This window comes from Talaromyces proteolyticus, assembly GCF_021365285.1.
Source record: "Talaromyces proteolyticus strain PMI_201 chromosome Unknown BGW36scaffold_12, whole genome shotgun sequence".
NCBI lineage: Eukaryota > Fungi > Ascomycota > Eurotiomycetes > Eurotiales > Trichocomaceae > Talaromyces > Talaromyces proteolyticus.
In genome coordinates, this window is record NW_025764288.1 from 526,818 (window position 1) to 540,997 (window position 14,180).

The 14,180-nt window shown below is 49.3% G+C and overlaps 5 protein-coding genes across 5 annotated transcripts; 1 reads left to right on the forward strand and 4 right to left on the reverse strand.

The window, feature by feature from the left end:
- Window positions 1-271: 271 nt before the first annotated feature.
- On the reverse strand, window positions 272-2,244 carry BGW36DRAFT_304777 (uncharacterized protein; the record flags this gene model as incomplete). Its single annotated transcript, XM_046212004.1, has 5 exons — window positions 272-1,217; window positions 1,288-1,435; window positions 1,599-1,711; window positions 1,767-2,030; window positions 2,108-2,244. The coding sequence occupies 5 exons, from the start codon at window positions 2,242-2,244 to the stop codon at window positions 272-274; spliced, it is 1,608 nt and encodes a 535-aa protein (XP_046067382.1).
- Window positions 2,245-3,263: 1,019 nt separating this feature from the next.
- Window positions 3,264-4,975, forward strand: BGW36DRAFT_304551 (putative DNA repair protein rad9; the record flags this gene model as incomplete). The annotated part of the gene is made up of 7 exons (XM_046211983.1): window positions 3,264-3,377; window positions 3,429-3,590; window positions 3,658-3,796; window positions 3,855-4,070; window positions 4,129-4,703; window positions 4,767-4,898; window positions 4,946-4,975. The coding sequence occupies 7 exons, from the start codon at window positions 3,264-3,266 to the stop codon at window positions 4,973-4,975; spliced, it is 1,368 nt and encodes a 455-aa protein (XP_046067383.1).
- A 72-nt stretch (window positions 4,976-5,047) lies between these two features.
- On the reverse strand, window positions 5,048-6,271 carry BGW36DRAFT_363627 (regulator of chromosome condensation 1/beta-lactamase-inhibitor protein II; the record flags this gene model as incomplete). Its single annotated transcript, XM_046214482.1, has 1 exon — window positions 5,048-6,271. The coding sequence occupies one exon, from the start codon at window positions 6,269-6,271 to the stop codon at window positions 5,048-5,050; it is 1,224 nt and encodes a 407-aa protein (XP_046067384.1).
- A 539-nt stretch (window positions 6,272-6,810) lies between these two features.
- Window positions 6,811-8,902, reverse strand: BGW36DRAFT_305457 (putative MFS phosphate transporter; the record flags this gene model as incomplete). Its single annotated transcript, XM_046212069.1, has 3 exons — window positions 6,811-8,317; window positions 8,364-8,531; window positions 8,586-8,902. The coding sequence occupies 3 exons, from the start codon at window positions 8,900-8,902 to the stop codon at window positions 6,811-6,813; spliced, it is 1,992 nt and encodes a 663-aa protein (XP_046067385.1).
- A 3,641-nt stretch (window positions 8,903-12,543) lies between these two features.
- BGW36DRAFT_304951 (xenobiotic compound monooxygenase, DszA family) lies at window positions 12,544-14,001 on the reverse strand (the record flags this gene model as incomplete). The annotated part of the gene is made up of 1 exon (XM_046212026.1): window positions 12,544-14,001. One exon carries the CDS (start codon window positions 13,999-14,001, stop codon window positions 12,544-12,546), a length of 1,458 nt encoding a protein of 485 aa, XP_046067386.1.
- Window positions 14,002-14,180: the final 179 nt, after the last annotated feature.

A 14,180-nucleotide genomic window follows, 5' to 3' on the forward strand; every position in this document is an offset into this window, starting at 1 on the left:
GAAACGCGACAGCAACAACGCGCTAAGCCCCAAAGGCGTAAAGTGGCCCGCCCGCCGCTGTTGTGATTATAGTTCACTCTCTACACTTTACGCATAATTATTCATGTGCTGGAATGCTGAAACCCCGCGGAATGTCATTCATCGTTTGTATGGAAATACTTTTCGCCATTGCCCAGCCTAGCCTTCTGTTATTCCTATCGCCCTAATCGTCAATCCGGTAACCTATCTCCTCATCCGATTCCTCTGGTAATCGTTAGCACAGAAATTTTGGTCACAATTTCGCATTTTTCGTACCTGGAAGTACATCATAATCGAGGGTCCCTTTCACATTTTGTGCCAGTGCATCCCTAATCACATCCTGAGAGTCTGGTGGGATTTCAATAAGTGCGTTCGGGATGGACAGATGAAAGCCTTCGTTCTCTGGGCCCAGCTGCGAGACAAAATCAAGGATACCGTCAGAAGTAAATTCGCTGGAAGCGTGAATAGCAAGGAAGCGTAAATTTTTCAGGGAGAGAAATGCTGGCCAAATGTTGTCATCGCAATGCAACCCACTGAAAGAAAAACGCTCTAGCTTGGGTAAGGCCGGTATTAGGGCCATGATCTGTTGCTCAGTAAAGAATTCCGAGATAACTTTCAGGTCCAATTCGCGGAGTTCGCCCAATTTGCTGAGTGCCTTTACGAGGACAGCTTGGTCTGTGGGATTCTGGCTACCATCGCCTTGGATGGAAAGGACTTGTAAAGAAGGTTGAAAAGCAAGTGACTCATGGAATGCTCGACTCGTTTCCATCATATAGCCTTTTAGATGTAGTAATTCCAGATGGATTCGCTTATCAACGAGAATCTGTGAGAGTAGATTGGCATCGTCGAGAAACCTGCGAAGCCGGAGGAAACGCAGCTTTTCGCATTTACAAATCCACCCAGCAACAGACGATATTAGCTCCGGCGGTGGATTCTGCGGAACCTGTCGAGAATCTGTAAGGACAAAATCTTCTAGGGACTCGAGAGCTCCCAGAGATGGGAGTTGCTCAATAGCCTCAATAGAGAGGCTAGTTAGTGTCAACGCAGTAAGAGACTTTAAATGATAACCCAGTGCAATGATAGAGCGTGGGCCGAGATCTGAAAGACTCATCACGTTGAATGACTGTAACGAATCTGGACGCAGGCTCTTTAATACACTCTCTGCTTCTGAGTCTGCACTAGAACCGTTCTCGTTTGTCCTACGATATAGATTAGTAAATAAGTCAATAGAAAGAAGTATAAACAATAGTTAATGTGAGCGATACATACCACCTAAAAACTGAGATGTTCTTGAGGTTCGGGAAATGCTCTCGAATGTCTTCTTGGGAATTTCTGCCCAGCGAAGCACCATGCCAAACGTCGAGTGTCTCCAAATGAGGTAATCGAGCAGCCCATGTTTTTAGAAAGCGTGCAGAAACTAATCAATTTAGATATCAGCCGATGCTTGACTTTTCATAGGAGATGCGATCTTACAGGCGCCCCGTAGTTCTCTGATCATTGGCGCCTGTTCTGCTATTACTGTTTCAGGGTTAGGAGAGTATCTGTGGTCAAACTCAAAGTCAATAATCGGATCAACTTACATGTACCAACCCTTTCGACTACGGCTGAGTAATTTAAAGAGCCTGTTGAGGTCCGAAATCCAGCGCGACCATCGCGGTAAATAAGCTTGTCGAGATCACCGGCAATAAATTCACTTGCACAATCAGCACTAGCATTGACCATAAAATTCTAGGTTAATTAAGTCTTACTCGCGTGTTTTCTTCATACCCAAATCTGACATAAGCTCTCTTAGGTCATCAAGGTTCAAGTATCTGATATATTTGCAGTATGGCAGATAAGTCTTTTCTTGCCACGTAGATAGGATGAGGGACCGCCACATTAATGCCCATTTTTGTACGATAGAATTATGAGCATTTTTGGAAGCGCCAGATCCTAAAGGACTGGCTGATTTCTTCGTTTTGAGTTGATCGTCTTCGAATCCTCCACCAGCCACTGGTGACGTATCATATATTCTGATGACCAAGGTCAATTGACGATCTTCCGGCTTCAAAATGAACCTATCTTAGCAGGTAAGAAAGGATCTACTAACTGGTAAAGAATAGACAATGCTGGCTCAGCTAGCCATCTTGAAGCCAATGCACATTGGTAGAGTGTATTGTGGTTGTGACCTTCTGTTTTCAGGATATCTAGGATCATGAGGAGGACATCGCCGGGTAGGGCCACCATCGTGTTTTCGACAGCCGGAAAAACGGGTTTCTAGTGATTTTTTAATAAATTTCGCAGGAAAAAAATGATTGGTTAGAATGATAGAGCCAGCTACAGAATGTCAGATCTTCTTCGAGATGTTCTATCTGTAGTCCGCTTTTGGCGGGCGGGGTTGTCTTTCCGTAAACCTTATTGGCCGAACGCTTTAATCGTCTTTGGTCCTCTCCCAGTATATTCGAATCCTTTATTCACTACCGATTCCCAAAAGATATGTCTTGCCACTTGAGGTCAATGAAAATAGTTGTCCTTGTTTGATGAGGCTACCACTACGCGTAAGATTTGGGTCTACTCAGTAGATCTCCCGCATCTATTGATCCTAACGACGCTGAAATTGTGCTGCGATTGCCATGGCGTATATTCCTTGTCTTTGAAGAATGCTAAAATAAAGATATTTCACAAATATTGAATTCTAATTTTACATATAAGGAGTGGTCGACATCGACGTTGAAATATGGCCCTCTGTTCCTCTGGTCTTTAGTGGGGATATACAAATCACACCAGGCACATCCTAGGAACTTGCCATCAAAGAGCATGTTCACTAGAAGGATGTCGAGAACAGCACATCAAAATTGTGACAACACTTTCCATCTTCATGAACGAGACAAGCGCCAATGCCGTTGCTCTAGTTGTTATCAGCGAGCAAGTCGTTGCCTAAGGTCGAGTTAGCAGTCACATCGATGCTTTGCTTCGGATACTTTACTGTACGACAGACCTGCAATTGATCTTTCAGCTTACCTAGAGGAAGTCTTTTATTCAAATATAATAAGAATAAAATCAAGTGGAAAGTTGAAGCTAGGCATGATGGGTCCCCTAGCGACGCGGCAAGGATGCATCCTATTAGCCAATGGCATGATGTGGGTCTCCTGCATCAATGGCAACAGCAGACCTTCATATTTCTTCTTCAATATAACTAACTCTCTGCGACACCAATTAATGTCTTAAAGGCCCTGGTCTGCCAACTCTGTCGTAGGAGCTAGAAAATGGCAACACTATCATTCTCCCTCGCCCCTCCAGCCATCCTCCGTCTCCACGACGCGCTCGCGTGTCTAACCAAATTCAACGAGAGCGTATCCATCGAAGCCGAATATGACCTGGTAAGCCTGAAATAGATATCCATAATAGTTGAATATTAATTAACTTTACAGCTCCGCCTGAGTACTCTAAATACCGCAAAAACGGCATATGTATCGTTTGTATTTGACTCGGAAAAGTTCTTCTCAAAGTACTCCTTCAGTCTTCGCAAGGACGCGAATGCGAGTGGCACAAGTCAGAGTTTGCATCGCTTTTCGTGTCAGATATATCTAAAGGTAGCTACTATATCTCTCCGCTATATTCTCTTGCTTTGTCGGTGACACAGTTTTGATTTGTGGACAGGCATTACTTTCTGTTTTCAAAGGAAGAGCAGGCGAGTCTCGTGACAAGGACGTAGCAGTCGAACGATGCGATGTTGAGCTTCATGATACTCCTGACGTTCCGGAATGTCGACTAGTCATTATACTGATATGCGGTCAAGGTACCATTCTCCTTTGTAACAAGACACTACAACTTCATATTCAACTTAATATAAATAGGTGTCGTCAAATCATACAAACTCACATACGAGCCTGTGACCGTGCAACACGCTCTATTCGACCAATCCCGTGTCCAGAACCAATGGAAAGTCGAGTCTAAACTACTCCGCGAAATTATTGAGCACTTCAGTCCATCGGCTGAGCAGTTGGATATGTATCCTGAGGGCGGAAAAGCCTTTTTTACGAGCTTCACGACGAAAGTTACTGATGGGAAAGGTAATCATCTGTCATTCCCATTCTCTAATTTCTTTTCACAAACACTCACACTCCCAAGAAATACTGAAACAGCCATTCCACACCTCTGTAACGCTCGACAGCAAAGACTTTGAAGAATACACGGTCAAAAACGGGCTACATGTGGCTATCAATGTAAAAGACTTCAAGGCTGCTGTTATCCACGCAGATACCGTGAAAGCGTCCATCACAGCACGGTACACCAAACCGTGTCGGCCGTTGCAATTGCATTACATTGCAGAAGGAATCGAATCCGAGTTCACACTCATGACGCGCGGGGAAGTCGATGAGAATGAGGATGGTGAGGATGCGCCGAATGTGTCGAGGCCAGCGTCACAGCTATCAGCCAGACCAGCTATGCAGCCTGCTACTAGTAGAACGCCTGTGAGAAAGTCTATGCCGGCGCCGCCTTCTATTCAACAGCAGCAGTCTTCTGCTCGACCCGCGCCGTCGAGGTCCGAGATTATGTCAACGCCAGCATCAAGAGCAGCATTTGCAGATCTAAACGACAGTCTTTTCGTCCCTGCAGACGACGACAGACAGTGGGACGAGCAAGAATTTGGTGAGGAAGAGGAGCAGGAGGATATGTTAACCTGGAATTCGAAAATTGAGCCGGTTTGTTTAATCCAAATACTGTTGCTTGTTATATTCATTGTGCAGTAAACTGATCGTCCGAAGGGTGCATATCACGAAGGTCGACCGCGGCCACTCACGGATAGCTATCCATCGTTCCCATCGGAAACAGGGGTACAGCAGAAGAAGTCTGACGATAACGAGATGGCGATACCGCCAACGCAACGCATATCACAGGTTAGACTTGTCCATCATCTGTGACCCTCATAGAATGCTGACTTGAGCAGATACGCAATCTGGGGCTTTTCGATTGAGCGATCATCATTCATTCATAATTTCTATATACACCGTACAAATCTAGCCGTGGAAAGGGTAGGGGGGTCTAATCATCGCGACGTAATAATCCAGCTCGTCGCACACCCCGCCCCCAGACCAACAACCTTCTCACCCCCCGTCAACTCCAGCGGAATCACATTATAACGACCCTTCACATTTCCCTGATCATCAACGTCTGGGCCGCAATTCCCATGTTCACCCCATCCAAATGCCACAACGGTTTTTCGATCTTGCAATAGCGCAAGGACATGCTCGCTGCCAACAGCAATCAACGCGACTTTCTCCTTCTCCAGCGACAGTGGCGGTAGCTGGCCACGGTCATTTCTTCCCCACGAGATAATAGCCTGATCAGGCGCATGTACATAAACACCATGCCAGCTCGTCCAAACCCGCCAATCCAACCCAGCAGCAGCATCGCTCGCTCCAGAAATAACCCCCCATTTATCCTCCACTCCAAGAACCCTATACCCCCCATCCTGCGCCGTAACAACCGTAAACTCCCTCCCACAAGCCACCTCTGACGCCAACCCCCCAATCCCATCAATCCTCGCCGGCGACCATACAATCTTCTGCACAATCGCCTTCCCGCCGAGCTGGCCCTTCCGAGCCGCCCCCCAGCCATAAACATCGCCATTCGACAGCACAACAACCGTGTGGCTCATCCCGCTCGCAATCGCCTTGATTCTCAGACCCGGTGGAGGGAAATCAGGGATTATACCCACACCTTCTTCGTCTGATATACACGTTTTATCTATCCCCAGCCCTAACTCCCCTTTCAACCCAGCGCCGAGGACGAATACCTCATCCCCTCCCCCCTCCTCGAGGGACAAGGATGATGAAGAAACAAGAAACGTCGCCGCCCACGTCGCGGCTACATCCTTGAACAGCTCTACAACCCTCCCATTCCTCCCTTTCACCCTCATCCTTTGAAACCGCCGTACACACTCATCCCCCTCCCCACCACACCTCCTCCCCGCATCATTCAGTCCAGCGGCATACACCGCGCCACTCCAGAATAAAAGCAACGTATGGTTTCCGCCCGCAGCGACGTGGCGGACGGGATCACGATGATCGGAATGCAGCAGATCTAGCCCCGCAGTACCATCCCCATCCCCATACCTCAATCCAGGACTACTAGCTCGAATACTCAGATTAAGTTCGCGACCATCGCCAGAATCAGCATCGAAGTAGACGCGGGACGGGCGAGACACGTCGTCGAGGTGGTTGAGGCCTAGTTGGCCAGCGCCATTAGATCCGAAGGCGTATATGGGCATGACGCGCTCCCAAACCGCGAGATTAATTTTAAAAATTAAATGTTTGAATTAATTGATGAGTGGTGTGGTACGTGATCGGTCCATGCTTTTTGTACGTACCCCGGATTTCGACCACCGCTAGAGCCTAGGAGTACGACGTGCTGTACAGGAATGAGAGCTAAGCAGATCCTGAGATGGGAAGCGTCATAAAACGGCCCCACATGGGGATAGACTGCCGCCGTTTACGGAAGAATGCTACATTTTACTTTTATTACTTAGATAAATTTGATAAGATAAAGATAATGAAGCAGTGCAATGGATTGGTACAACGAGGAAGAAATTAAGAATTAAACTGCTATCGCCTTCTGAATCTAGCCCTGGCCATCTGTCACAGGCAGTAATGACCAGGCGAGGCGAGGACAAAAAGCTAGTCACACATGGATATCTAAAGATTGAGAGAAAAAAAAAGAGAGGAAAAAATGCATTTTTGGCGCGTCACCATTTAGTTTAGACCTTGAAATACAAATTTCAGAATCTTAGTCTTAAATCTCATTTCGAGCTCATTTCTCGTTGCCATTGGCAGCCTCAGTCTCGTCGCTTTCGACGGAGGCGGCGGCTGGGGGCAGAGCGGAGAACTTCTGGACGGACTTCTCGGCTCCACGGAACATGGGGCTAGTGCGCTCAAAGTATTGGTGGACGTGGCCCTCGAAGAGAGTCTCATCGGTGTCGACATCGACCTCACCTTCCTCGTTGGAGATCTTGCGTGCGACACCAGCCTCCCATTCGGCACGGTAGTCCTCAAGTTTTTGCTTGTAGTCAAGCTCAGGGTCGTAGTACTTGCCGACGCCACGGAAGCGCTCCCACAGGGACAAGTGCTGGGGGTGGACGGCAACGCCGTGGTATTCATGGGCACGACCCTGACGGATGTAAAACCAGCGGCGTTCCTGCTCCTTGAGATCGAGACCGGTGGTGTCGGGGAGCCAGAGGGCGGTGGTGATCATACCAGCCAGACCGAACCAAGGGACGACGTAGAAACGCTGCTGGACAGTGATGTAGGCACCCAAGAGCACACCAACCAAAGCGCCGAGTTTTCCGGCAGCAGCCGAGAGACCGTGGGCAGTTGCACGAATTGGTGCAGGGTAGCATTCAGCGGCAACAATGAAGGTGACACAGTTGGGGCCGAACTGGTTGAAAAAGGAAGACAGGAAGTACATGGCCTGGAAGGCGTGAATGTTCTCCGGCTTAGTGTAGTACTTGTAATGGAAGCCGGGTATGATGAAAAAGATGAAGCACATCAGGAAACCGACCTGCTGCATCCATTTACGGCCGTAGAGCTTGTGGTCGATCAAGAAAGAGGCCAAGTAGTAACCGCACAGGGAGACACCGATGTTGAGCAAGCTGTAAAGCCAGTTGGGCATGACGGACTTCTCATTCGGAAGGATAACCGCGATGAACTGGGACTGGAAAAGCTTGTTTCCGTAGAAGAAAACATCGTTAGCGAACCAGCCAAAGGTGGTGGCCAAGAGACGGAAACCGAAGTGTTTAAATGTCAAACGCAAAGACTCGACATCGTAACCAGTGACGGAGGCCTTCTTCTTAATAGCCTGGAGTTGCTTGGAGGCGGACTTCATGTGGTAGGCACGGTAGTAGGTGAGCCAGAGAGTACCGACGGCAGGAATAGCGAACGAAACACGGTAGGTCCATTGGGCAGCGACCTGGGAGTAGGGGGGGCTGCCGGAACCGTGGTGGAAGATGAGGAGGAGCAGGATCAACAAGGACTGGTTCAAGAACTGACCCCAACCTTGCATGAGGAAGGCGCTGGTGACCTTGCGGCCACGGTGAAGACGATCCTCACGGGTGGAGACACGGCCAGAACCGACAGCGTTTTCCATACCAGAGGTAGCAGTCATAGGGTATTCACCACCGACACCGATGGAGTAGAAAAACAGAGACCACGCATAGCAGATGATCCAGCCATTCTGAGTAACACCCCAGGCGGCAGTCAGCATGAGCAGACCGACAAACATGATGGCGGCATCCTGGATCAAACCCCAGCGACGACCGATCCTGCGAGGGTTAGCTATAAACTAGGCAACCTTCCGGTACAACTTACCAATCACCCAAATAACCGACGAGGATCTGACCAACGATGATACCGGATATTTCGAGGTAGTTGATGGCGTTGATCCAGGTCTCATTGCAAGTTTCGTACGTCTTCCAGCAGCTGGGGAAAGCCTGCTGGAGAAGCGGGGTGACGTTTCCGATGGAGAACAAGACGTAACTAGATCCAGATTAGTCTCAGCTCGTCGAATCGCGGGGTTGGGGAAATACGAACCCTTCCAACAGCAGACCAGCACCGGGAAGGACCATGTTCTTGAAGTAGAAGCTGACTGGTGACAGAGGATCCTCAACGATCATGCGGCCGAGGTTGCGCAGCTCGCGAGCGGCCTCCTGGTTGTCGACCTTGGTGATGAAGCGAAGGCGTCTGAGAATGGGGAGATCCGCCCAGTAGACACCCTCCTCGGTGTAGCTGTCATCGGGACGGAGCAGCTTGTCGAAGGCTCCCTTCTCGTTCGGGTTCATGTCCACGTACTCGGGATGAGTACCGGCCATGTCGGGCCCGTGAGGGAGATTGGGACCCAGAGTGGCCATTGTGAGCTGCTGAAATCTCTGGTATCTCTTTTATCTCTGTTAAATCTCTGGATTTGGTTCTGCACGCGGTTAGACTCGATAGCCACCAACAATTTGCAATGACATGCAATCAGTCCAACTAAGAGCAGACAAGAAATGCCCAGGCTCGTGGCGTCGGGGAGGAGATACGCACCAGAGTGCCAAGAGAGACCGACAGCAAGACAAGAGCTGCACACAGGAAGCCAAGACGACGCTGGAGAGAAACAAGTATCCAAGCGGCTTGGAGGAGAGTTAATATATTATATATACCGGGTGGTGGATGTTGCCGAGCTGTCACCGCGGCGAGGCTGTCTCATGGGCCAGGCGGACGGGCGCAGAGGCACGTTTTTGTATTGCGAGCGCTGATATGCCAGGCGGGGGGGCCCACCGTCCCCACCGCCAAGCTAAAGGCTCCTGGACCCGAGCTAAGCGCATGCTACTACTTGCGTACAGTGTCGTTGCAGCGTGGTGTGGGCTGCGGACTGTGGACTGTTGCAGCTAAGATGCTGGAGCGGCGTGCAGTAGGCCGGTGGAGCGATGCGATGAGATTTTTCGTCGAGCGATCGCGCGCGGGGGGGTGATTGGCTGCGGCGCCTTGCTGCGGCGGGGCACCCGGCCCAATCAGGAGCTGCACATACCACACGTGTGCGCTCTCGTCGACCCCATTGCTCTTTCCGTCGAGTCCTCCAGAGCACCTTCCTGACGCTTGCCATCGCCGGGGCTCCTGCCTGTGCAGCTCCCAGCACCTTCCGCGTCCCTGATTGGCATCGACGACTGCCTTCCTTGACGAATGGCTGCTGTCACCCTGGGCCGCTGATTGGCCGACTGCGCTTTCCTCGCTTCTAGAGTGTTTCTGGCTGCTCTTGCCTCGTTTCCCTCCTTTCCCCATTCGGCGGGCTCCAAGCCTGCACTGCGCAACACGAGGTGAATACTGTTGTTATTATTGAATAACATAATAGCAACAGTCATCGACGATGGCTGCTCCCTCCAAGGCGTTCTCGGATCCGTCATGATTATAGAATTATTACTATCGATGACTACAACGATCCGATAGTTGCCAGCACCCCAACCGTGGCTGGTAGCTGGGAACCCTGAGTGCGATTATTGTTTTACTGCGCTGCGATCTGATAGAGGGCTCCGACGAATCAGGTGCCACGAATTGCACACCCTCCCACGCGCCTGTTCCTCTGAAATTTTCTTCGCGTTTTTCCACCCCACAGGACTACGTATGGGAAAGACTAAAGTGGCTAGACTTTGCTATAAGCCTACACCACGCGGCGAGGCTGACTCAACTGTGGACAAAGAATTCTCGGTTCGGGGAACTGGCTTGTTTTGTCTGCATCAGCATGATCAAACATCAAACTGATGCAGGGTGGACCCGGAGATTGCCGGCCGGCCAGCCTGACCCAGCAAACAGAGCAGACGCAGAGAATGGTATTATCCAAAATGTTTCGCCTTACTCGTTTGGGGTCCATGTCACCCTAGAAATTGCTACTCGGGTCATGCGTTCTGAGGCTTCCAGGAACATACTCGATCTGCTCCTGGAAAGTACACCCGTCGACTCTCAACATCCACTGTGATGCAAGTGAAAACTGCATATTTGCAAGTCAGTACATCTACAATACGGCAAGTACTATTTAGTAGTTAGTACTGGAGGAAGAATCGATCAGGCGCGTGATCCTCAATTATTAATAGCTGCCAGTACACGACTCATGCGCAGCCTCCCCTGTCAGCTCGGTTTGCCGTCGCGTCACCCACGGCTCTCGGTCGCTAGCTGAGGCTAGGGATCACCGGCGTTCGTCGCCAGTGACTCGCCGCTAGAGCGCCTACATACCCGCTTTTCCCTTTATATCGGAATGTCCCTTGCATTAGGCGCTTTCCAACGATCGCGAATAATGCCTTGCTTCTAGAAGGATAACACGCGGTGCCACTCGCTTCTAGCCTCCCCAGTCCCGTATGGAGTGAGGGCGGGCCGGAGAAAAACTCTGCATTCCAAGTTTCCAGCCAACAACTGACAACAGCTCGACTCGCACATCGCATCCAATAGCTCAAAACGGGTCACGATGCTGGAAAGATGCGTCCAGGTTCCACAACAGCAGCCATGGCGCAGTGCAGCGTGCGACAGCCTGGGTGCTAATAGCAACTATTGAATATGATACTATTGACTATGGTGTATGTGAGGCGCAAACAGTGATACAGGCGATGACAGAGTCGGACGACGTGTGAATAGCCTTATACTCAGGGCCAATATCCATGCTAGCGGGCTGCCCGTGCACCGATCCATCCACCATTATTGGTCCCCATTCGGATATGGACCCACCCACGTGCCCGCGTCGGGGCCTGTCAGTGCTCGAGTATGGCGCTCTTGTAATTACCCGTTACTTACCATAATACCAATACTATTTATTCGACATCTTCTTATAATGAATAGTTATACACTCCCCCCCACCGAACCATTTTGGCATTAATAATATCATTTCTCTGTCCTAAGAACCTGCGTTCGTGTAGAGTTTTTTTCACGCCTCAAGCAATCGCTACCTGCATCCGAGCTCGGCATACTACATATATCCACCAAGACGCCGCCTACTTGTTTCCTCTCTGCCTTGTACATGTACTCGAGGCATTTCTATAGTATCAATAATATAAACCGCAACATCGATTAATCAATTGTCGTATACTGCCTCGAGATTCGAAACTTTAAAGATGAATAGGCTTAAGGCTTACAGCCTTGAAACAAACTACTGTTTCAAGAACTTAAGAAACTCATCATACCAAATTACATCCTAATAGTAGATATAAATAGTCTTAATCTCTCTTAGTTTTATAATATGTAATAACTTTTCCGTGTTTAATCGTTAGCTATTAGCGCGCGATGCCTCTTCTTCTATGATAGAGTTCCAAGTAGCCCCCATGCTGATTTTCACTGTTATTTTTAGAATAATCCTCGTTGATGATCATTCTGTCGTAGATCAGGGGTACATCCCGTCATAGACGAAGTGGTTGGTGGTGGCCAGTGGGTCTGAAGGATTGCGTGCTGCCGTCTGACGTCGATTGGAACTGTCTTCAGATCTGGGGTTCCTTTGACATTGATCTTTGTATGTATTTGATTTGGGTATGATGAATTGTGTTTGCACTAAGGTTGTTGTATGAGGAATCAATCTATTATCGAGTACATATGTACATGTAGTGTATAAATTTGCTGCTACCTCGGATTAGTGTTTCTAGTTTGAGTATATACCTGCAGTAATCAGTAGTGGAATATAGGGTTACAGCATAATAATACTAATTGGCATAGGTAAACCTTCAATATTGATGTGTTTTAGTGAGTTGCTTATACGACTGTCTATTGAGGTGCTTGTTAATAGAATTAGGTGGTAGTACCAGTACCGCGATTTTCCATTCGTGATAGAACATCTGTGATCCTACAATCTAACACATATCATAGTGATACAGCAACTCTATTTGTTGATACTTTGCAGTACTGGGCAGAAACAGGAGGACGATGAGAGCACATCACCTATACCAAAAGAAATGCTGTTTATCAAACATACTTAATCGACTCGCTATAGCCCCCTCTGATACCAATTTCCCTTATATACACGTATCTCTGGTGATATTGAATGTTAATTATTAATCCCGGCCTCCTGATACCGCGGAACCTTTTCGCCAGCATGCCACTTGTATTGGCTTCCTGGGTGATCCTCCGGCAGTCTCTTCGACCCAATAAACACCTCTCGTGCAGTGGCACCTTCTGCTACAGGCTCTTTCAGCAACCCACGGCCCCGTAACTCCGGAATCAAAAACTCCGCAATGTCTTCAAAAGAGCCTGGATTTGTGATGTGAGCAAGATTAAACCCATCCACATCCGTTACTTCCACCCAGCGTTCGAGTTCATCCGCAACAGTCGTCGGACTGCCAACCACCTTCGCCTGCAGCCCGCCGACACTTATATATTCCGCAATCCTCTTCTTTGTCCATGGCTCATTCTCCGTCCCCGGAACAGTAGCCGCCCATCGCCGAATCAGCGATTGAACGCGCGGCGAGTCCGTGACAAGGAAATTCTCATCGTCAGAATACTTGGACAAATCAACCCCCGTCCATCCCCCAAACAGAGCATAGGCGCCTTCAAAATCCGCGTATTGGAGATACTCTTCTCGTTTCGCCTTGGCTTCCTCGTCAGTTGCGGCAACAATGACGCCTATTCCTAATATAACTTTGAGATGATTTGGGTTCCGACCTTCCTTCTCCGCGATGCTGCGAAGGTTATTTACTGTTGTACGCACCGCCTCATGAGTCTGGCCGCCAATGAAAATAGCTTCACCGTGCTTCCCCCCAAACCCGTTCCCAGCTTCTGAAACACCCGCTTGGAACAGGAATGGGGTGCGCTGCGGTGACGGTTCGCAGAAATGCGGGCCTGGAACTTGGAAGTATTTACCCTTGTGATGGATCTGTCGCACTGCGTCGCTGGCAATATACGTCCCAGATTCTCTATCCTCAAGCACAGCGTCATCGCGAAAGCTGCCTTCCCACAGCTTATACACCACTTCCATATACTCGTGCGCAATTGCGTAGCGCTCGTCGTGTGGGATCTGCTCGGTGAGACCATGGTTTCTGGCAGCGCTGTCGAGATACGAGGTGACGATATTCCACGCTACTCGGCCCTCGCTAAGATGATCGACCGTCGAGAACCGTCTTGCTAGTGCATATGGTTTCTCATACGTCAGACTCGCCGTTACGCCAAAAATCAGATTCTTCGTCACAGCAGCCATTGCGGGGACCAGATAGAGGGGGTCGTTGACTGGGAACTGAGCGCCTGCGCTTAGTGCTGGTACGACATTCGCTGGTCCCTTGTAGACATCGTAAGGACCGAGGGTGTCGGCGATGAACATGGCGTGGAACCCGGCATGGTCGAGCAACTGTGCGAGATCGGTCCAGAAGGAAAGTTTCTTATACTGGTTTGTTTTGTTTCGGGGATGGCGCCAGAGTCCGGGAGATAGATGGCCGGGGGTGTTCATGACGAATGCATTGAGGATGATTTGTTTCTTGGAACTGCCATTATTCGACGCTGTGTGGTCAGCCATGGCCGCAATCTTTCCGTGAGATATAACGAGAAGAGTACGAAAACATTCCAGTATGGAATTATCTCTCAAACAGTGAATAAATATGAGCGACAAACCGGAATAATAACATTTAATAACGACGACAAACTTCCTGATCCGGCAAAAATGGAGCTGCCCCGCGCCTCCTCAACGTCCTCGCA